The sequence below is a fragment of the Talpa europaea genome (genome assembly GCF_964194135.1).
Source record: "Talpa europaea genome assembly, chromosome: 11".
Classification (NCBI taxonomy): domain Eukaryota; kingdom Metazoa; phylum Chordata; class Mammalia; order Eulipotyphla; family Talpidae; genus Talpa; species Talpa europaea.
In genome coordinates, this window is record NC_140078.1 from 29,981,163 (window position 1) to 30,003,781 (window position 22,619).

Genomic DNA, 22,619 nt, shown 5'->3' on the forward strand with positions numbered 1-22,619 from the left:
GGCAACTTCCTTTGAATGTCAAAGTAAGCAGAATTCAGAGTTCACGAATCCTAATACATAAGGAAGGGGCTGTTTATCTCTGGGTTGGGCACACCCTGGTTCAATTTGGCAAAGCATCCCAGCAACTCTCTCAGATGTCGAGTTAGGGCAAAACTGGAAATGCATCTGCCCAGTACATCTTGCGCTGATTACTCGGAGCGCATGTTTCTGATTCATTTGCACATAACTCATCCAGGGGGTGTTGCAAGAGCTATGTGATGGCCAAAGGAACCCAGTGAGTCTTTTATGGTATTTTTTAAAACAAGTTTCTCTATGTTGATTGTCTCTGAGAGCCAAGAAGCTGTATTCTTCCAGCCCTGTGACTTCCAAACTAGACTCTGTAAATCCAAGAGCAAGTTCTGACCTTGTCTCAGGTCTTTCTACTCTGACCCTGAGGATAGGTTGAAGAGTTGGCACATGAGGTCTGGGCTATGGGATGAATGCAAATTGCACCTCTGAAGGCCTGGATCTTGGGGAGTTTGTGTGCATAACTCCATACAACCTGTGACATGCAGTCCCCACCAGCACCTGTGACTTCCTTGCTGCCATGGCCCCATGATGGGATAGTCCCTTTGTTGCCTTTTGAGGGGTTGTGTGGCCATTTGGTTAGAGCTTGGCCTTTGAAGTCAGATACCCATGTTTGACAGTTATTGACTGTGTATCACTAGACAAATTGTTAACTGCTCAGTGTGCCAGTTTTCCCAGTCTGTAAAAAGTATCTGTGGTAGTCTAGTACCCACTCCAAAATTTAATAGCTTGAAGCAACCACCGTCAGATTGTCATAGTGCTGAGGTTCAGGTATTGAGCACAGGAGAGCTCATTTCTTCTCTACATGGTGTTGCCTGGGGTGACTCAACTGGGGCTGGAGGATTCCCAGTGGGCCCATGTGATTGGCTGAAACTGCTCGGTCCTCATCTATGCAGCCTCTCTCTTCATTTGGCCTCTGTGTATGCAGCAGTCTAGGCTAGGATATCTTACACAGAGGTCAGACTAGTCCATGAAAATTAAGAGAAACTGCAAGAACTCATAAGACTTATCACAGTGTTATTTCTACCATAGTCTAGTGACAAAGTAAATCACAAAGCTAGCCCAGATAGAAGGGAAGGAGAAATAAATTTCACCTCCTGTGTAATACACACATACACAAGGACAGAAATGAATTGCCAGGGACATCTTTGCAGATAATCAATGACAGCAGTTGTTATAATGTTGTTATGAAGACTACATAAATGAATATGTGGAACATTTAGAAGACAGCCTGGGACAGGTTTGGTATCAGCAAATGATCAGTTTTACTCTAGTGTCACTTCAGAAGCATATATATTACATGTTTACACCTTGAATGAAAGACTTCTCAACAATGTAGTCACCAGTAAATCAAGGCCATTCATTATGAATTGTCTCTTATAACACAGTTGGATCCTCCCAACCCAAATCCCATGTCCACCAGTAAGTTCACTGCTCACCCCTGGATGTTTTCCATTCTGCATCATCATGAGTGTCAGCTTTCCTTTGAGAGAGATGCGTTCATCCTTTCCTTCTGCTCTACCAAACTTTCTTCTAAGGGCCACCCAGTTTGGAGGCTGTTGACTCCTCATTGACCCTGGCCTGTTCTGAATTCTTCAGGTCACCATAGAGGTGGTGGATGGCCCTGACTCTGAAGCAGATAAAGATCAGCATCCGGAGAATAAACACAGCTGGTCAGTCCCATCCCCCGACTGGCGGGCCTGGTGGCAGAGGTCCTTCTCCTTGGCGAGGGCCAACAGCGGGGACCAGGACTACAAATACGACAGTACCTCTGATGACAGCAACTTCCTCAACCCCCCCAGGGGATGGGACCATCCAGCCCCAGGTCACCGAACTTTTGAAACCAAAGAGCAGCCAGAATATGGTGAGTTTACCACCCAGTAATATAAAATTGGTGGGGAGACTAAATGACAATGATGAGGCCTAAAAGATATGGAGCCAAGCAAAACCCAGTTTATAGTATGTGGCTTTTGGTCTTCTAGGAGGCAGGCCTCATAAAAACTGTTCTACAGAAGTCCTAAGGAGGTACCAGTAGCCACATTTTTCTGGAAAGACTATAATTTTAAAATCATACCAATTATCCTAGGATAGAATTTTTTCTTTTTTGATTAGGGTTCTTTGAGTTTCTGCCTTTCCCCCCAAATTTTTATATTTTTTTACTAAAAATGAAGAAATCACCAAATTTACCCTCATATATTTTAGACTGTAAACTTTTACAGTGAAAATCAATTTAATAAAAGAGATGTGTCTATCTAGTTGCTTCATTTGACCAGGCAACTATGTTTTATTTGACACTGGTGGTGAAATGGCCCTTGGGAATCCACATGAACATCTATTTCCCAGGCTGTCAAAGGCCACCCCACCAACAAATTTCAAGACCCCAAGTTGGGACTCTTAGCTTCACAGTTTTTTGGGGTGGTTTTTTTTTTTTTTTTGTAGAATAAAATGATCTAACAAACAACTTCCAAATGCAGTGACTTAAAATAATAAAAGTCCATTTCTCGCTTGAGTTATTCAATCATTCAGAAACCCAGTACTTCCATTTTGGAGTTCCAACTCCAGTAGACCAACTACTAGGGTCTAAGAGTACTCCACCCAGTGTTCTCCATCTAACTGGAAGCCAAGGAAAGAGGGGGGCCTAGAAAAGACATGCATCCTCTTAACCCCCAAGGCCTGGAAATGGTACATATCACACATGCTCAAACTCTATTGGCAAGACCCAGTCACATGGCCCCACGCAGACATAGGGAGGCTGAAAATGTGTTTTTTGTGTCCAAAAAGAAAAAAAAAAGCTTTGGCAAGCATCTGGCTAGCCTCTATGGGGAATCAGGCATGTGCCCTATGTTATAAGAACATTTGCTGTCTTACAAATGCTTCCATCAGGGAGTTGTTCATGTGGCTTCACCATCAGCAGACTTGGGAACAAATACTAGATGACAAGGTTGATTGAAATGTGCTATTTGCACTCTCACCCAAAAATCCTGATTTTCTGCAAACTAATAGATGATTCTAGGCAACGGCCAAAGCAGCAAGACAGTTTTGTTTCTAGCCACATGGTTTAGTTGTTTAACAAACATTTATTAAGAGCTAGAAATTCAAAAATAACAGTCCTCCCCTAATGAGGATCTTAGTTATTTATGGACACGGGAGAAAAATTAGCTAACAGAATAGAGATACACATCAAATGTTAGAGAACAGAAAAAAGCTATCAGACCCCTTCCAGCCAGAAGGCTTGTGAAACCTTCCCCTTTTCTAGGGGAAATCCAATTATTGTGTTTTCCAAGAATAAGAACTGGGAATAGTAATCAACATTTATATAGCATTCACCCTGCATCAGTCCTCTTCCTGGCATCTCACATATATTAGTTCACTCAGCCAGCTCTGAGACACAGACTTCATTTTACAAATGAGAAAACTGAAGCGTGGGAAATTGAGCAACTTGACCTGAAGGTTCAAGATGTAGGATTTATCCCAGTAATCTGGGTCCAGAGTCTGTCTTCTTAACTACTATGCTATTCTGCCTCTCTGAGGGGGAAAAAAGCACCCCCTGTTGGGATAGTAGAGTGGACCCAGCAATGGACACTTAGATTAGAGGGTTAAGAGTGGGAGGAGGGGTCTAATTCTGTTCAACAAGAGAAACACAAAGGATCCCCAGGTGTCAGCCTGCCTTTGCACAGACTGCAGCTTGGCCTATTTGCCCCCTCCACAGCAGAACATTGTTTCTAAGAGTGGGGTTCGGACCCTTGATATCAGAATATCAGGATCCTTGTTTGCATGTTCTCAAAATGCAAGTCTTGGACCCCAGCCCCTTCCCTGTATCCAGTAGTCTTCAAAGTGTGGTCCCCAAACCAGCTGCATCAGCATCATCTGGAATCATGTTAGGAATGCAATTTCCAGGCCCCCACACCAGGCCTACTGAATCAGATGGGTCCCCAAAACCTATGTTTGAAGAATCCCTTCAGGGGGCTCTGGTGCATTGAGTACCACTATTCAAGACAATGATTCTCAGCCTTGGTTGCTAATTATACTAACCTGGAAAAATGTGTTTAAATCTTAATGCCCAGGCTTTTCTCTAGACTGGTAAATTGTGATCTCTGGGGGTGGGGCCCAAGCATCAGCATTTTTCAAACCTCCAAGGTAACTCCAAAGCGCAGACCAGGTAGGGGGATGCTGCTGTCCATGTACTGAATCAGAATAGCTATTAGTGTAACCTGGAGTTAGTCTCTATGTGCTTTTTTGTTTCTTTTTTAACAGAGATCATCAGGTGATTCTGATGCTTACTGAAGTTTAAAGAACACAGTGTTGAGAAACAACTTTCTCATCTAAAGCTTTTACAGAGTACACTCTGCTGAATTCATGAACATTAAGAATGTCCTTCCATTTTGGCCTTGAGGATAGAATTTGCTTCTACTGGAGCAGTTACTATGACTTTTCAAACCCTCACCCCCTCCTTCTAGACCAGAACACCTGGGAAATCCCTGCATCTGGATTTTACGGCATCCCTGGGTCATAGAGAAACTCCCATCTTTTAAGATTTTGGAGACTGTCTTAGGAACTTCCCCATCATTAGATCAGATATCAGGGCTGCCTTTATAAAGAAAATATTGTCCCTATAATGCTTCTAAAGCAGTGCTTCTCAGATTTTTAAAAAAGATTTATTTATTTATGCATACAAGAACTGGGGTACAGGCCAGAGGTGTGGGAGGGTGAGAGGATTCACCAGAGACAGAGTGGGGAGCAGAACAGGCAGATTGACTGAAATACACTGCTGAGGGGAGCAACGGGCAAGCCAGGAGAGGTCTGCTGCGCTATGTGGGTAACTCCCTGGCTTGGGATCGAACTCGTGCTACAGTGGCTATGGACAGCTTCATAGGTTATGTCCCAACCCCGTGCACCAAAGGGAGGCCTGCTTCTCAGACTTTACTATGCACACAAATAATGTGGGGGTCTTATAAAACTGTAACTTCTGATGCAGCAGATGTAGGAAATGGGCAGAGCCAAGGTGAAGCTGACATTGATGGCCAGCAGACCACACCTTGAGTAGCTGCACCCTAAGCATATTGTAGAGACTGGGCAGCATTTGCCAAATGAATACATAAGCGCTGCTTCTCAGATGATTTACAAGGAGCATGTGATTTCCAGAAATCCATACTCTATCAGATGTGCGGAGTTCTCTTTTTATTTCAATCAAATAACAGTGGAGCAATTTCTAAATATTTATCCTGATGTTGGGTGCTATGAAGGATACAGGCAGAGAACACTTAGCCAAGGAAGGTGAGACTCACGCACTAGCAAATAATGCAAGCCACTTTGCCTGAGTGCTTGCTGTCTTACCTGAAACAGACAAAATTTACAAGTTCCAGAAACTTGTCTTCATAAAGAATTTTGATCTCAGATTTCTGTGGGTAGGATTTTTAATAAGAACTTAAATGTTGATGGCCAGGATATTTTTTTTTAATCCTTGATGAAATAAAAATATTATAATGGAATCTTTAGACTAAATTATAAAATACACAATAGAAGATAGACCTAATTTGCTATTGTAGGAATATATAATGTGATCATGAGTCAGCTCAAATTTGGACTATATATCTGAGAGACATTTTTATGAAATGTGTTTTAAATACTTTCTATGTAGATTCTTTTTAAAAAAAGATTTGTTTATTATTTATGCATAGAAGAACAGGGTGAACAGGGTGTAGGATAGAGGTTCAGAGGGTGAGAGCATTTGCCAGAGACAAAGTGGGGAGCAGAACAGGTGGATCTATTGAAATACACTGCTAAGGGGAGCAGTGGGCGAGACAGGAGAGGTTTGCTGCACCATATGTGGGTTAGCTCCCTGGCCAGGGATTGAATTCAGGCTGCAGGGGTGATAGCTCTGAGACTTAACCTCTATACCACCAGGGAGGCCCTATGTAGATTCTTAAGGTATCACCCAGGGCAAGGAGAGAGTCAAAGCAAATACTTTTCTGTTAAATAGTAGTACACCATTCCCAAAATTCTTAATAATCCATATAATGAAATCAGATGGACACTGCTTATTGTAAGTTGGGTTGGGACTCAGTTATTTGCGATTCTCTATGTCCTTAGTCATGGTTCTGAGTTAATAGAAGATTTCAGTGTGATTTTTTTCAAGGTTATGTCTTTTTTTTTTTTTTAAGAGGCATGTATTATTTACTTATTTATTTGTTTGTTTGTTTGTTTATACATGCACTGGGTACAGTCAGAAGCGCGGGAGGGTGAGAGAATTCACCAGAGCCAGAGCGGGGAGCAGAGCAGGCAGAAGGACTGAAGTACACTGCTGAGGGGAGCAGCGGGCGGCAGGAGAGGTCTGCACGCCATGTGGGACCCTCCTCCGGTGGCCAGGGAGCAACCGGGTATCGAACTGGCGCCACAGAGGCCACGGGCAGCTTCGCAACCCAGCGCTCAACTGCTGCGCCACCGGGGAGGCTCTCAAGGTTATGTCTTTTTAATGTTAGATTTGGGGGCACATAAGTGGTTGTCTTAATAAAAAAGAAGCCAACATGAATAAGAATCCAAGCCACTGGAACACAAGAATATAGGCCAGGGTACAAAAGGAACAGAAAATCTAATCCCAGTTCTGTTAATTCTGAGCTGTGTGCCATTAGGGAGGTACCTTAACCTCTCAGCCTCAGTTTCCCAATCCATAAAAGGAGGATGTTTTTAGCTATCTTGTAGAATTATTATAGGAGTTAGTATGTGCTTAGACAGAGCAACTCATTAAAATGGGCCCTCAGCAATTGGCTACCACTATCATCTAGGATTAGTGGTGGAGGCTTGCAGTGGCCAGGTCAAGGCTCAAATCATTTCAGTTGCCCAAACATTGTAACTGGTCACAGGACCCCAGTACCCTGAAACTGTATAATGACTACTCTAAATTTTCAAATGACCTCCTTGAAACCCAGCTGTCAGCCTACTGCTCTAAATTGTTTTCTTTCCTCACTGCACTCTTTGATGTCACAGGGGCTATGAAAGCCCCATATAAATGTTCACAGGGACTGTTGTCTACTGTCTTTTTTGTCGTCTTTGCAATTACTGCCACTCACATTCATTTTCTGCTCTGAGCAATGGTCCTTGGTTAGAAGCAAAGGAGAACAGACTTGTCTTATTATAGCGGAAATGAACACTGCCCTCACAGCTTTGTCTCACAGTCAGAAATTCCTCTTCTGTGCTTTGAACACATTAAACAAATAGAAATCCACGAGAGGAAGGTCTTTGCTGAGCCGTTCGTCTGGACCACGTGCTGCAGGGGCTTCAGGGTGATGAGCTGTCATCTACACTTTCCCCTGGCAGGTTGTTTCATTTCATTCCAAGCCCAATAGAAATGATTCACCATGTGGCTATGTAACTATTCTGTGCCTAACTTCAGGGGACCATATTAAAAAATATGTTTGGAAAATACATGGTTTTGTGAACATTTAAAATAAAGACATGGAAAAAGCCACTTCCTGGGATAATAAATCTTTCATGGTTTCAGAGTTGGCTGGTCATCTAGAAAGCATATTTTAGGGAGAATTTTACAGTACATTTGTAAGTTAGCTTTTACTGCTTAAGAAACCTCCTCTAAAATGTAGTGGCTTAAAAGAACAAACGTATTCTCTCTCTCTCATCTGCAGGTTGTCTGGACTAATTTAACTAAAGCTATATGATCTAGGATGGCTTTGCTTATAATAATGGGGTCCCAGGGAACTCCCTGGTGGCACAAGGGGTTCAGCACAGTGCTGTGAAGCTATCTTCAGCCTCTACAGCATGAGTTCAATCCCCAGCCAGGGAGCTACCCACATGGTGCAGCAGACCTCTCCTGTCTTGCCCACTGCTCCCCACAGCAGTGTTTTTCAGTGGATCTACCTGTTCTGCTCCCTACTCTGTCTCTGGTGAATCCTCTCACACCCCCTGCCCCCGACACACACACCTCTGGCCTGTACCCCAGCTCATGTATGCATAGATTAATAAATCTTTAAAAAAATAAATAATGGGGTCCCAGCTGGACCATTGTAGGTGCTGAGAAAGCTAGGGTCTCTCTCCACCTACCCCTTAGCCCTGCAGGAGTCTAGCCCTGGACTCTTCACATTGTGGTAGAAGGCGTCACCTTCAGCACCGTGAGGGCTAGTGCTAATAGGCAAGCACTTTTATATCTTTGTTTACCTATTTTTTGCTATTTTCCCAATGGTCAAAGCAAGTCACATGATCTGCTAGGTTGGTGTGAGAGATGAGTAACTAAAAGAGTCGATATACGGAGAGGAAGTATGGAAGTCACTTTTCACATAATCTGACAGTATTAATATTTAATAATTTAAATCCCCAAAATTACTTCAGTTTCAAGATTCCAATATTTGCCTTGTGATGCATTAAACTGTAAAATGTCCAAGTTCAAGGAAGTTATTTCCCAAAATCAGCTGCCCATAATACTGCATTAGAAAGAAAAGATTGCAAGAGATTTCTAGATATGGTTGCAGCCCCACTGCTTGGGCTGAACCATGCAGGACACCGCTGGGTATCACTGATTCTGTACCACACATCTCTACCTGTATGACTTACAAAGCTTTCCGTAACTGAGCAACTACCCCTTTTTATGAATTTAAAGACATTATAATTTTTAGTTGTGACTTTCTGTTGTTGTGATGAGCTCTAGCAAAACCTACCTCAGTGGAATGTGATTGAGTGTGTTCACCTGTGTGACACCCCACTGTACCCGGGTGCTCCCGCTGACAAGAGTGGATGATGTGGTTGTTCAGGAACATCTCTCGTGCTCTCAGGAGATTTCCAAGAGATATCAACTGCAAAGGTCTCTGAGGAGAGCCAAGGCCCCTACCTCAGCAGTTTTTTCCCCCAGAAAGCCACGTGTCCCTTCAGTTCTATGTGTTGATGCCCAGTAACACATGGAAGAGAAGAAGAAAGCTAACACTGGGGAAGCAGGCCCAGCTCCCTCACACAAGGCAGGATTTTCAAACATCTGCTTGGCTGTGTGATTGGAAAACCATTCCTTAGAAAAAAAATCAAAGTTCGGAAAAAATCTTCTTTTGGAGGGAGAAGAAATGGATGGGGTTTTAGGGGGTAGGCGAGGTGTGAGCAAATTCTCTGCTCTGGGTTAGGAAGGAGGGCACAAGCATGAAATCTTCCCAGACTGCTTAACGGACTGAGGAGATCCAGCACCCTATGTTGGCCTGCGGAACATTTAAAGTGAGTGCCATGTAAACACAGCCTGGAGGCTGGCACTGGGCCCACAGCTCAGGTAGAAACATGTGTGGACGACATTCTTGCTGGGCCTACGTAATAACAATCACCACCACAACCTGTTATGAAAGGAGAGGACCCCTTCCTTGTAATGCACATGCCTTTAGCTCTGCGCTTGGCATCAGTAGAGGCCCCAAGGCTGCAGGAAGATTTGGACAAGCCAGGAGAAAGTATTACAGAGTGTAGATGCTGCAGAGTTGTGCTCAGAGATCTGGGGCTTAGCACTAGAGCCCAGACTTTCCTTTCTGTTACCCTTATTACCTAGAATAAGTCACTCAATCACTCAGGACTTCATTTCTTTACTTCTAAAGAAAGGAAGTTATCTGAGGCATCCAGAAGAAGACAGGGAGGGACAGTGAGAGGAAGAGGGGTGAGAACAGTGTTTGAGGAGAGCACAATGCACTATGGTGGAGGACTATGAATACTTTCGTGGTAAGAAAGCTACGGTTTCTCCTCAAAAGAGAAATCCTATATAAACCAAAATAATAATAATAATAATAATAATAATAATAATAATAAGGATGTAAAACAATGGTACATCTTTAAAAAAATTTAAAAATATATACTTTTTTAAAAAGAAAAGAATTTAATCCAGATAAATACACCAACTTCCATCATAGCTCTCACACTCCCAGTCGCCCCAATCTTGTTTCTTTCTCCATTTCTCATACTAATTATTGACTTCTAATATACTCTATAATTTGCTCATTTTTTTGTGTGTATTGATTATTGTCTGACTCTTTTCACTAAAGCACTAGTTGCATCAGAACAGGAATCTTTGAGAGTTTTATTTAATGACATTTCCCACATTTATAAAGTTATGTCTGGCATATAATAGGGATTCCATAAATATGCAATGGGTTGATGTTGAGTGATGACCTCAAAGGACCACTCCTAGCTTGACCATTATGTGCTGATTATCTTCACTTACATAACCCTCCCCAACGGAAAGGTTATTATTTCTCATTCTGTGGCTCAGAAATTCAGGTAATTCCTCTACTTCCAATGAGATTTGCTGCATTCTGCAGTGCACTGAGAAGAGCTAAAAAGTTCAAGATGGCATTATTCATATACCCAGTGTCTGGGTGAGCCTTCCTGTGGCTCCTCTCTTTTTATGTGATGTCCCATAGTTCACAGGTTTAGTCTCAGCTTCTCTCACAGAGACTGAATTCTCTAGAGTTAAAGTTGGCAGCTGCCAGACCTTCTAAGGCCAAAGTCTGCCCAGATTTTGAATGTATGTACAGAGATGGAAGGTACTCTGGCATCTCTAACTGAGAGAAGATCCCATCTTCTGCAAATGTGTGCATTTTTAACAAGAACTTAGTGGTCACCTTTATGGGTCAGGTCCTGGGTATGTGTTGATCACCAAGAGTCCTTCAGAGTCCCTGCCTTATAAAAGCTAACCCCATAGGCATCTGGTCCCCTCAACAGTGTCAGCAATGGAAGAGGACAACTGGGCAGCTGTTTGATCAAAGGGATTTGGGGACTCTGGGTTGGTGACCATCTCCCTGGCTCCCTTGCAGATTCCACAGATGGTGAAGGAGACTGGAGTATCTGGTCTGTCTGCAGTGTTACCTGTGGGAACGGCAACCAAAAAAGGACCAGGTCTTGTGGCTACGCCTGCACTGCCACGGAATCTAGGACATGTGACCGTCCAAACTGCCCAGGTGTGTTTATGAAGGGATGCAGCTCCAAGCTCAAGGGATATCTTGTCATTTAAGAACTTACAGAAATTGACTTTATAAAAGACAACCATTTCCTTATTAAGAATTCTGACCAAACTGAGACAAGCGATATATAATAAGCTGAGTGGGTGAAAAGATGGACTTTTTTTTTCACTCTTATGCGCAATTGCAGTAGCTATGACCTAGAAGACAATGCCACAGTGTACTTATTTAATTCAAAGGAAGGACTCGGGTTAACTTGGGCCTTTGATGTGGGATTTGTTGTGTCTTGAAGAGACACATGAGGACAGACACTGATGATCTGATAAGAAAGTCGGGTGAAGCTTTGACAAACATCTACAGACAAACCATGCAGTGAGCCCTGAAGGTAATGCCTGAGAGTAGCTGAAGGCTCTCATGGAGAAACTGGGCTAACTTGGCAGTTAATTGTTGCTTTAACTCCATTGTTAGTGTTTTAAAAGCTAAACTAATTGCAAACTTAGTAGTGAAAAATAATCATGACTGTCTGTAGCAGTCATTGTCAAACCACAGCCTATTTTTTGCACACCCACACATTTTTAAAGGGTTATTAAGAAGAGGATAAGGAAGGGGGAGGAAGATTGTGCACCCAAAACCATATATGACCCACAGAGACTAAAATATATACTCTGTGACAGTTTACAGAAAAATTTACCAATAGAACAGGAGGTCTATAGTTTTACATTTATTATATGGATTTCCCATTGCCAGGTAGAATGCCAAACTAAAATATGTTCGCTCTTCCAAGAAACCACACATTCTAAATGGCTTCATCTGAAAGAAATTCAGAGACAAAAAATTTGATCTCTGCACCCCAGACTTCCTTTACCTACCCTTAGAAACTGTTCTCAAGTCAGACAGCTGAGATTTGGAGCAAAAAAAGTGGCAGAGAAAAGGGGTTTCTGCTGAGAGAAGGGAAGGAAACTGGGCACGTGTGAGTTAGAAAGGGAGCATATGTAGAAAATGTGGCTGAGATGTGAGGTGTGTGTTGTGCAGCATTATACACGATAGCCAAGAGTTGGAAAAAAACAACCTAAGTGCCCATCAACAGATGACTGGACAAAGATGATGTCCAAATGAAATCCTAGCATTTGCAAAGGCATGCATGAAAAGACAAACACCATGTGATTTGACTTATGTATGAAGAAACAAAACACATGAATGTACTAAATAAAACAAAAACAAACTTACACAACAGGAACAAAATAGTGATTATAGACAGGAAGAGAAGGAGGATGATAAATCAGGCGAAATTCGTCATCTATATGGTGATGGATGGAAACTAGAATTCTGGTAATGAGCATAATGTAGTGTATACAGGTGTTGATACCTTAAACCTATATGATGTTATAAATCAATGTTACTTCAATTAAAAAAAACTCATGATATTTCAGTGTCTCTACAAGTACTATAAAGTTTCAACTTGGAGAAAATGCTAAGGTAGGTTATAGAAAAATGACAGCGCTTAGCTATTTCATTTCACTTCCCAGTAATGAACATGTGAGACTCTCACCTATTTTATGATTATTTTCTTTTTTTTTTATTTATACAAGAGCCGGGGTACAGTCCAGATGTGCGGGAGGGTGAGAGGATTCACCAGAGACAGAGCGGGGAATAGAACAGGCAGACTGACCGAAGTACACTGCTGAGGGGAGCAGAGGGTGAGACAGAAGAGGTCTGCTCACCATGTGGGTTGCTTCAAGGCCTGCGGGAATGGAACCAGCACTGCAGAGGCTGCAGACAGCTTCACAGCACTGCGCTCAACTGACTGAGCCACCAGGGAGGCCCTATGATTATTTTCTAACTATAAATTGATGGTAGGTTTACCCAGGTGATAATTTTTCTTTTTCTCTCAGTAGAGGTAAAAATTCAAGAGAAAATGTTTAAAACATTTCACTTGATGTTCTACTTAATAAATTAATAAAATAATAAAGAAAAAAAGTGGGAGGGGTTGTTCTGGTTCCTTGTCAGCTATGCAGATGGATTTCAAAAAATTATAGCAATTATCAGATGTTTCTTCTGACCTTCCCCAAGCTCATCATAATGAAGCTAAGTTTGCAATCTGGTATGATGGAATTTGAATGGGGTAGAAATTAATAATAATAATAATAATAATAAAAATAAGAGAAAGAGAAAAGAAAGAAAACTATAAGAAGGAAAATATAAAGAAAATGAAGAAGAAAATAATGATGAAGACAAAGCAAAAGAGAATGTGACTACTGTGAAAATAAAGATGATGTAAATATGTAAATTAACAATAAAGATCATGAGAAATAAGAAATTTTTTGAGCATTTAAGTATCAAAATTTTTCTAAGGTCTTTATATATGTTATTTAATGTAACACTTATAATAGCCTGATACAATAACTATCTGTTCTTTTATCCACTTTACAGCTGTGGAAACTGAGGCAGGAGTTAATTTTCCTAGAACTCAAACAGGCAGAAAGTGACCAATCTGGAATTTGAATCTGATTGTCTGATTAGACAGTTCATGCTCTTAACCACTGAACTATGCCACCGTCACTAGGAGGAAGGGTATCAGGCTCAGCCACACTTAGATACAAACAGCCTTTAGTATGAGGATCTGGGTCTTACCTGCTGTTTTAATCTCCCACAGCTGGCATCCAGATCCAGGGCTCTCAGCTGGCAAGACGACAGACTTAGTCATCTTGTTAGGGGACAGCTATTCCCTGTCACCATGTTGACTATTTCCTTCTCACCAGTCCTGCTCATACACTTTGTGTGCTTCTGAGCTTAGCCTCCTTCCATCCTTTCTGCTTTTCTGTTCCTGAATCTTGCAGCTTTTCAGAGCTCCTTGGAACATGAAGGATTTCCTTTTGCAGGACCTCCTGCCTATTTGGTCTATTGATTCTCAGGCTTACTGGAAAGAGTCATGGGGCAGCAGTCTCCCTGACCTGGCAGTGATTAAACTGTAAAAGTTTGTCCCTTAAGTCAATCCTACAAATAAGTTTAAGGGCGCTCACATAAAATCAGAAAGAACCCCTTAAAAGGAAGCAAGTCACGCCTAACAGGGCAGCCAAGGTTCTCCAACGAATAGTCCAAGTTCCACCACCCCTGCCTCTCCTCACTGCCTTAGCTTGCACAGGATTCCTGTTTGTACAGGAAGCCTGGGTGGGGGTGGTAGTTTGGGGAGCCAGAAAGATTGAGGCCACCTGGGTTCAGTTCCTCAGAGCAAGTAACGACAAGCCCAACTTAATCTTTTTGTGGCATCATCAGCAATGCTGAAAGTTCTAGAATATGCGATGTCTGATCTCTAATTGTAAAATATTGCAGCCTCAAAATGAGCTAGACAAATCTCCCTGGGAAAAATATCAGCAAACATTTACCATGACTATTCAAAGTGCTTTCTTTACACATAATTCATTTAATCCATTCAACCCTGAAGGTGCATCATTTAGCTCTCCCCATTTTACAGATACAAAAACTGTTTATCACATGAATAAGTGACTTGCCCAAGGTCACACTAGTAATGGTTTGAAGGAGAGTCATTCCCTAAGGCAGGTATTATCCAGACAAGATACTAACCACTACCCTATACCACCTCTAGTTTGTCACCCTGATACACCAGACAGATACCATGCAGGCATGTGTCCCCTATTGCCCAAAACCCTATTTGGGGGCCTAATAAACGAGTTCCTTAGGACCCACTCCGGCACATTTAGATCCGATTTCATGCTGCAAATGGTACCTGGTGTTTTAATATATTTTATGCTCAACTATGTAGCTTTTTACTGTTTCCTCTGCTGGCAAGTTTCTGCCCTTGCGTAGTAATGAATACAAAAAGGCTTTGTTCGAGTGTATTTGTTGTTGTAATTGGGGGTGGGGAGTGACTTTTTCCTTATAACTAGGGAAAAAATGACCTCCTGTCTGTGTTTAGGCATTGAAGACACCTTCAGGACAGCTGCCACGGAAGTGAGTCTGCTTGCGGGAAGTGAGGAGTTCAATGCCACCAAACTATTTGAAGTTGGTGAGAAGGTTTTTTCGTTTTTATCCAAATATTGATTTAGTGTTTTGAAGATTCCTTTTGCTATTGCAAGGCCATCTCTGGATTAACTTAAAGGTTTCATTTTCCTCTTATGGCGTCCAATTCTCCCAGCATGTTCCTTGCTCACTGAATATACTCCAAGAGAGCAGTTCCGTGTCTCCTGCACCAGACAGAGCTGAGAAGTCCTTCTCTAGCTGTCCTCTAGCTACAGTCTCCATGGCCACAGTAAGGCTAGGACCACTCCTCCCTAACACAGAATCAGTCCAGAGGAAGAGGCAAGACCCATGAAACATTATAGCCCTCACTGAGTGTCCAAAATGACAGCAAGAAATGATGTCCTCAGTTCTCCAGCAGAGGGAGGGAGGGAACTTTCTCAATGTTATCCCTGCCCTGCACCACCACATGAATTTTCTGTAAACTTTTGCTATACCCTGCCATTCACTTGCTAGAAAATTCTAGAACAAATTCAATAAATGGGAAACAAACAAAATTAAGTGACAACTAAGATATAAGGTGGAAGCTTTCTTTTGAAAAAATAGGTTCATATACCTCTGGATATAATTAAATATTATAGAAAAATAAGACTTCTGCCCCATTTCTTTTTGTGACGCCCAAAATTCTTTCTTAGCCTCTTCACTTCTGCCCTGCTTCCTCAACCAAACTGGAGATAGCTTGGAAATTCTTTGGTATCCAGGTATTCCACCACAGTTCATATAAACTGCCTGTAGCAGGAGCCTTCTGCAAACACAAAGCATTTGACCCAAAAACAAATTTAAAAAGACGAAACATGGGAATTTTATAAATGTAAAGGCCAACAAACAGCAAAGTCAGTCCTTCACAGCAAAGAGCTTCTCAGACCTCCTGTATCACACGCCACAGGCAGGCGGCCATTTGACCTTTCGCAAAGGATGGGTCCAGATGCACAAAGCCACACCTGAGAGGCAGCTATGGATACAAAGGGAGGAGTAAGAATGATGAATCAGTTGGGTGCCAGGCAGGAAAAATACGTGGCACATGCAAATCGGGTAATTGAAGGGCAGTTGAGGAACTGTTTGCAAAGGTATGAGTAGCATGAATGTAAACCAAGAGGGGAGTGTAGAAAAACCCGAGGCTGGAAAGAGTGGGGAACTCTTACCACCCAATTCCATGTAGGGAACAGATGAAGTAGTGATTATGAGAACCTACCAGGTAGCAGCAAAGAGGGCTATCTGACAGCAATCCTGGCTCTCAGAAGGCTATAGCACATTCATAACAGGGAGGGGGGAGTAAAGAGGACAAATACCCTCATCACACTCCTTTCCCTTCCTCTGGTCTGGCCAGTCCTCCTTTTGGCCCAACCTAACTAGATGTCAGGGCTCAAGGAGCCTGTTAATTCAGTTCTCACAGAAAAATCTTCCAGGGCAAGGAAAATTATGGAATGAGGATATAGAAGGACAAACAGAAGATGCCCAGCAGAGATGGGAAAAGCGTGACTTGTGCAAGATCAAGTTTCTTTATCCGCACTATGTCAGTTTTCTGATCTGTAAAATAGCAGGAGGTATAATGCCAACCTGGTAGAAATATTGTAAAGTTAACTGAGTTAATATTTGTATTTGTTCACACTTAACACAATGTAAGCTTGATGCAAAGTCAATCAATGTCCTGTAGGTACATGAATTAAGATGACTTTCCACCCTAGAGAAAATACAAAGCCATTTTTCTGGAGTCTCACTGAACTTTGTTGATAAAGACCAGTTTTTTTCTATTTAACTTTGGTTTGAATGATTAATGTGTACCTGGAGCGCCTTCCCATGGTCTGTCTCCACCTCTGTTAGTATGGTCTGTCAGTTCAGGTCCTCCAAGGAGCATTTATCAGGTAGAATTAGAATTTCAAGAGATTTTTGGAGGAGGCGATAGGGGAGATATCAAGAATAGGCAGGAAGTGGGCCTCCCCTGGTGGCGCAGCGGTTGAGTGCTGGGCTGCGAAGCTGCCCGCAGCCTCTGCAGCGCCAGTTCGAGGGTACCACATGGCGCGCAGACCTCTCCTGCTGCCCGCTGCTCCCCTCAGCAGTGTACTTCAATCAGTCTGCCTGTTCTGTTCCCCGCTCTGGCTCTGGTGAATTCTCTCACCCTCCCGCGCTTCTGACTGTACCCAGTGCTTGTATAAATAAATAAATAAATCTTAAAAAAAAAAAAAAAAAGAATAGGCAGGAAGAACTTTCAGACTGAGATGCAGAAAGAGACGGAAGGAGAACTGGGAAGCAAATACCTCAGTGCAAGTCTGATAAAGTCTTGAGTCATGCTAAGGGGGCATCCCAAGCCTTTGTCTGTTGGAGGAGTCCCAAAATGGTACCCATAATACTCAGTCATTTTCTGAGAGTAGCACAGCCTGAGTGTGACCTTGAGTGAACACCTGAGCAGATCCAAAGCTGCTATAGCTGGAGACTACCATTCTGCGAAGTCCTCATTATGGGTTTTCTTGTAGGAGCTCTGAGCGGGGCACCTATGCAGTGGCTGCCATGCAGCTCTGCGTGTCTCAGGACCAGTCACACACTTGCACTGATAGAAATGACATTGCATTGAACACCCATGGGACCACTTATTCCTTTGCCTCCTTTGAGTCACTCCACAAAGCATCACGGTAGGCTTCCTTAAATATGCCTCATCTTACCCACTGCAATTTATTGAGGCAGATACTGTGGGTGACCAGCCCACGTCCCCTCTACCCACACACACCAAGTCTGCATAGCCCAGCCTGACCTCCAGTTGGCAGCACTACAGTTCTTGCCTGAGAGCTTTTTCTGATTCCCTTTTCCTGGTGGCATGCAGGTAGTCATTGCAAAGCTATGTGCGCTCCACTATGTTTTTGAAAAATTTTTCAAATATAAAGTGGGCAGGGTAGGAAGTTGCCTTTAATTCAGCATTGAACCAAGTTCCCAAATTCAAGAGAGGTGAGCATGGACACCTGGTGGCTAAAGGGAAGCCAGTGGGGTTAGATTGACTCTGGGAGGGGGAGTTGTCTTACATCACCCTCTGCCCTTTTTGCATTTGGTTAGAGGGTTTCTCTGTGGCCTTTTTCAGACACTGACAGCTGTGAGCGGTGGATGAGCTGCAAAAGCGAGTTCTTAAAGAAGTACATGCACAAGGTGATCAATGACCTACCCAGTTGCCCATGCTCCTACCCCACGGAGGTGGCCTACAGCACAGCAGACATCTTTGACCGCATCAAGCGTAAGGACTTCCGCTGGAAGGATGCCAGTGGGCCCAAGGAGAAACTGGAGATCTACAAACCCACAGCCCGGTACTGCATTCGCTCCATGCTGTCCCTGGAAAGCACTACTCTGGCTGCCCAGCACTGTTGCTATGGCGACAACATGCAGCTCATCACCAGGGGTAAAGGAGCGGGGACGCCCAACCTCATCAGCACAGAGTTCTCAGCAGAGCTTCACTACAAAGTGGACGTCCTGCCCTGGATTATCTGCAAGGGCGACTGGAGCAGGTATAATGAGGCCCGGCCTCCCAACAATGGACAGAAGTGCACCGAAAGTCCCTCAGATGAAGATTACATCAAGCAGTTCCAAGAAGCCAGGGAGTATTAACTAGGGGCCACCTCTAGTATCTGTGACACTAGGCACTGCACTGATCTGCCACCTGAGGCAGAGTCCCTCTTCTCCACATTATGTATATTTGTATATACCATATGATTATTTTCATAAATTACACTAGGGCTGTGTGTCAGGTCCAGGTGACCTTCATCTGAAGCCACCCTTGCCACCTACAATGCCCAGAGGCCTCAGAAGTCTTCAAAGGGATCATGTCAACAGGAGGATGAGGACAGAGAAATGGAAGATCCTGGAATTATAGTGGGTGGGATTCAATTCACATCTGGATCTGGTGTTTCCTAGAGAAGCAAAGGGGGAAAGAGACTGAAGCTGTAAACGTTATAAGCAATTTTTATATATAACTTATTTAATATGAATGTGACTTAAGCATAACCTTTTCTCTGGAGTTGTCATGATGAAACTATTTAATCACTTCTGTGAGAGTTCACCAAGGGGCTTAGGGAAGTGGAAGAGAAAGGGAATGTAAAGATTTCTTTAAAAATAAATAGTTCAATGGAAATCTATCAAAATAAGAAAATGCACACCTTAAACCAAATGTTATTTAGTCATGGGGCATCTTGCTGAACACTCAGCTTCTGAAATGCCCTTGCTTCATACTGGGTAGGGGAAAGGGAAAATGAATGTTTTAGGGGCAAATCTGAAGCCTGGTTTTAAATAGACTTTCAGATAATTGCCATTATTGGTATAATGCTATGATTCTACTAAAAGGCCCCAGGGTGGCAGAATTTCTGCTCACAACTTAGTGGGTTCAGAAAGCTGCAGAAAGGGTAGATATGAAAACAGGGAATAGCACTTTTCCAAAGAAAAATGCAAAACAAATAAGATAGGTACATGAACCTCATTTCATCTATTTTATTATAGTGCCATCTTAATAATTTTTTCTCCACTGATACATTCTCAGTAAATAAATATAAAAAAGGGAGAGGGACTCAAGTCTAGGAAATCCTAATTTTTTATGTTTTAAGAAGGAAAAAGACTACATTATTTTTGTAAAGTATTTATTGAGTCATTGAGTCAGAGCATCGAGCAATTGTAATATGACCTGGTTTTGTAGGGTGGAACTTAGGATAAATAAAGTGTTGGTTCTTATGCAGTCTTTACTTGCAAACTCCAGGAAGAGAATATATAATAAAATCATAATAAAATGTGTTACCTGAAGAAAATGTGTTACCTGCAAATATTTATGATACAAATACCATAAAAGCCCTGGCAAAGCTGGGTTTCAAGGCAGGGGAAAGGAACATTCAAACCATATGGTTATAAAGGGCTCATTGATTGACATTATGGTGGAATAAGTCATAGCATTTTTGGTACCAAGGGTGTCACACCAATCCCCAAGAGGCTAAAGTTCATTAACATATGTAACTTTTTGCCCACACAAAGCAAAGAAAGAGCTAAGAAAGCCGGAGTAAAGGTGATGAAAGTGCAGGCAAAATTCTGCAATTATAATAAACAAAACAATTCATCATGCAAATTATTACTTTTCCAGATGAGAAAACCAAAACTCAGAAAAAAAATCACATCGAACACACCTTTCATTTCTTAACCCAGTGCTCTTTCTAATATATTAAAATGTTGCTGACCTTAAATCATACCTGATGTCTTTGGTATTCCTGGCCCCACCTTAATAAAATCTTGCTCTTTTGGAAAAACTCTTATCTGTCATTTACATCTTAGATTAAATTAGCCATGTGTTGCCCACTCTCACGATGCTTATCTTTCAGGAGACTTATTCGCATCTGAAGGAATTTTAGACAACTGAATTGGCAGGGATTGAATCAATAAGTTTGTATATCAGGGAAACTTGAGATTTGGATTGTAAAAATAGAAAGAGATGTTTCGAATAATGTAAAGAGAATTGGTTGCAGTGGATTATATTACCTTTGTGGTGGTAGTTCCTTGTGAAGACATAGATTCAAGCAGAGGCTTAGATAAAGCACATGAGAGGTCTAACTGAACGATAAAACAAAAGTATGCAGAAATAATGCCTTCTGATAAATTTTCTATTAAAATAGATTTGCAGGGCCTCCTCGGTGGCGCAACGGGCTGGGCACCGCGCTGTCTGCAGCCTCTGCAGTGCGGGTTCGATTCCTGGCCAGCCAGGGAGAATCCCACATGGCACAGCAGACCTCTCCTGTCTCACTCGCTGCTCTGCTCAGCAGTGTTTTTCAGTCAATCTGCCTGTTCTGCTCCCCGCTTTGTCTCTGGTGAATCCTCTCACCTTCCCGTGCCTTTGGCTTGTACCTCGGCTCTTGTACAAAAATAAAGAAATCTTAAAAAAATAAAATAAAATAGAATTGCAAAGTGCAATGAGAAAATAGAGGCAGGAATTAGGGAAGCACTTGTTGGGCCTAATGAAGGAGGGGTATTTCATAAAACAGTGAAGAGGAAAAAGAAAATAAGGAAACAGTATGAACAAAGTCAGGAAACCAGGAAAGAGCCCGATGCATACTGAAAACTTCTAACTTTAGAGTTCATGGGCAAAAAGACAAAAAGTTATGAGGATGAATTATGGAACCATATCAAAATTGATTTTGTTAAGGATTTTGCATGGAAGATCAAAGGAACAGAACTCTTTCATACTACAGTGAGAATGACTGATATGAGGAATGTTTTCAATGAACTTCTTATCACCTTGCTGACCTGATGAACTGATGGTTGGAAGGAGGCTTGAATCAAAAGCCCGCGAGTGGCCCTGGGCTCTTTGTCTGCTGCTCTTAGTCTCTATGTATATAATCAGGACAGTGCCACATCTCTGGATATTTGATGAACTATAATCTGCTTCAATCAAGATAAATTACTTTTCAATGCCAAAGCTTCAGGGGATTTATGAATGATCCTCAGGAATACAGACATCTCTACTCAGGTTATCTAATAAAACAAGGAGACATTATCTCATTCAATACAGGGCCCCAAGCCAGTTCCAGGCCAACACCCAGTAATTTTTTCATGAGAAGTGGATCATGTGCTCAAGGGTCAAGACTTAACCCACAGCAAAGGTTATCTGTGGCCTCACCAGCAGCACCTCTCAGAATCTGTTCTCCAAATGCTTCTCAGCAAATGTTTTGTTCCTTTCCTTCTCCCTGGAAAGAGAGCCCTTTTTATATTAATCCACTGTGTTTCTGGGGTGCCATACCTGGGCAATCCAACAGTGGCAAACAGAGATGTTTAAGGCCCTCTAGTGGCTGCTCGTAGGAAGGGTAAAGGGAGTTCCAAGTTTCATCCCCAGTTCAGGTGTCCCCCATCATGACTCTCTCACTTGTTTCTCTCTTTATATCTCAGTGTCCAAGAGGGTAGATTTTACCCCTGAACGGGGTAAGGATCAAGAATAAATACTGTACCCACCACTCTTTCCTGAGTGCATGCTCTGTGCCTTTGTGCTGATTAGTTCACTATGGGAAGCAGGCATATTGCATCCATGGTATAGGTGATGGGAAGAAAGCCCAACAAGATTAGATAACTTTCCTGAAGTCATAACACTGTTCCATACATGGCACATCTGGTTGTAGCCAGTTTGTCTAATTACCATACCCAAATTCTTAACTCAAACCCTTTGTTGTACTCTCTTCCTAACTCTTCTCAACACCCACAAGATTAGGTTTCTTTACTCCAGCTAATTACTCTGCCTTTTCTCAAATTGTTCAAATCTGACAAATATTCCTGCATCAACCATTATGGTAATTCCCATTAGTGATAGAGGATGTGGCTTTATCTCTATGCAGTCTGCCTAGTTTTCTCATGTTCTGTAAGAGCATTTTTGATCCTGTACCTGAGCTCTTGCTCAGATTGGGTGAATAACAAAACTGAACATTTTTAAAGATAATCTGCTCCATGAGTTAGAACAAAGACTAGACTGTTTTCCCCAATGTACACCAATGCCATGATAATTGTTGCTTATTGAGGAGACCTCACTGGCAGGTGCTATGCTTCATGCTTTCCTACACCCCAGTTCCTACACCCTCATACTGTGTCTGAGCAATGTGCACA

The 22,619-nt window shown here is 42.3% G+C and overlaps 1 protein-coding gene across 1 annotated transcript in view; it reads left to right on the plus strand.

Annotated features, from left to right (window-relative positions):
• ISM1 (isthmin 1) overlaps positions 1-18,608 on the plus strand; it is a gene marked incomplete at its 3' end in the record, with an annotated part of 77,808 nt that extends 59,200 nt beyond the window's left edge. Inside the window, exons 3-6 of the mRNA XM_084247335.1 lie at positions 1,666-1,930; positions 10,845-10,988; positions 14,923-15,012; positions 18,091-18,608. Coding sequence (XP_084103461.1) covers positions 1,666-1,930; positions 10,845-10,988; positions 14,923-15,012; positions 18,091-18,608 — 1,017 coding nt within the window. The remainder of the gene's footprint in view (positions 1-1,665; positions 1,931-10,844; positions 10,989-14,922; positions 15,013-18,090) is intronic.
• Between the last annotated feature and the right edge of the window lie 4,011 nt (positions 18,609-22,619).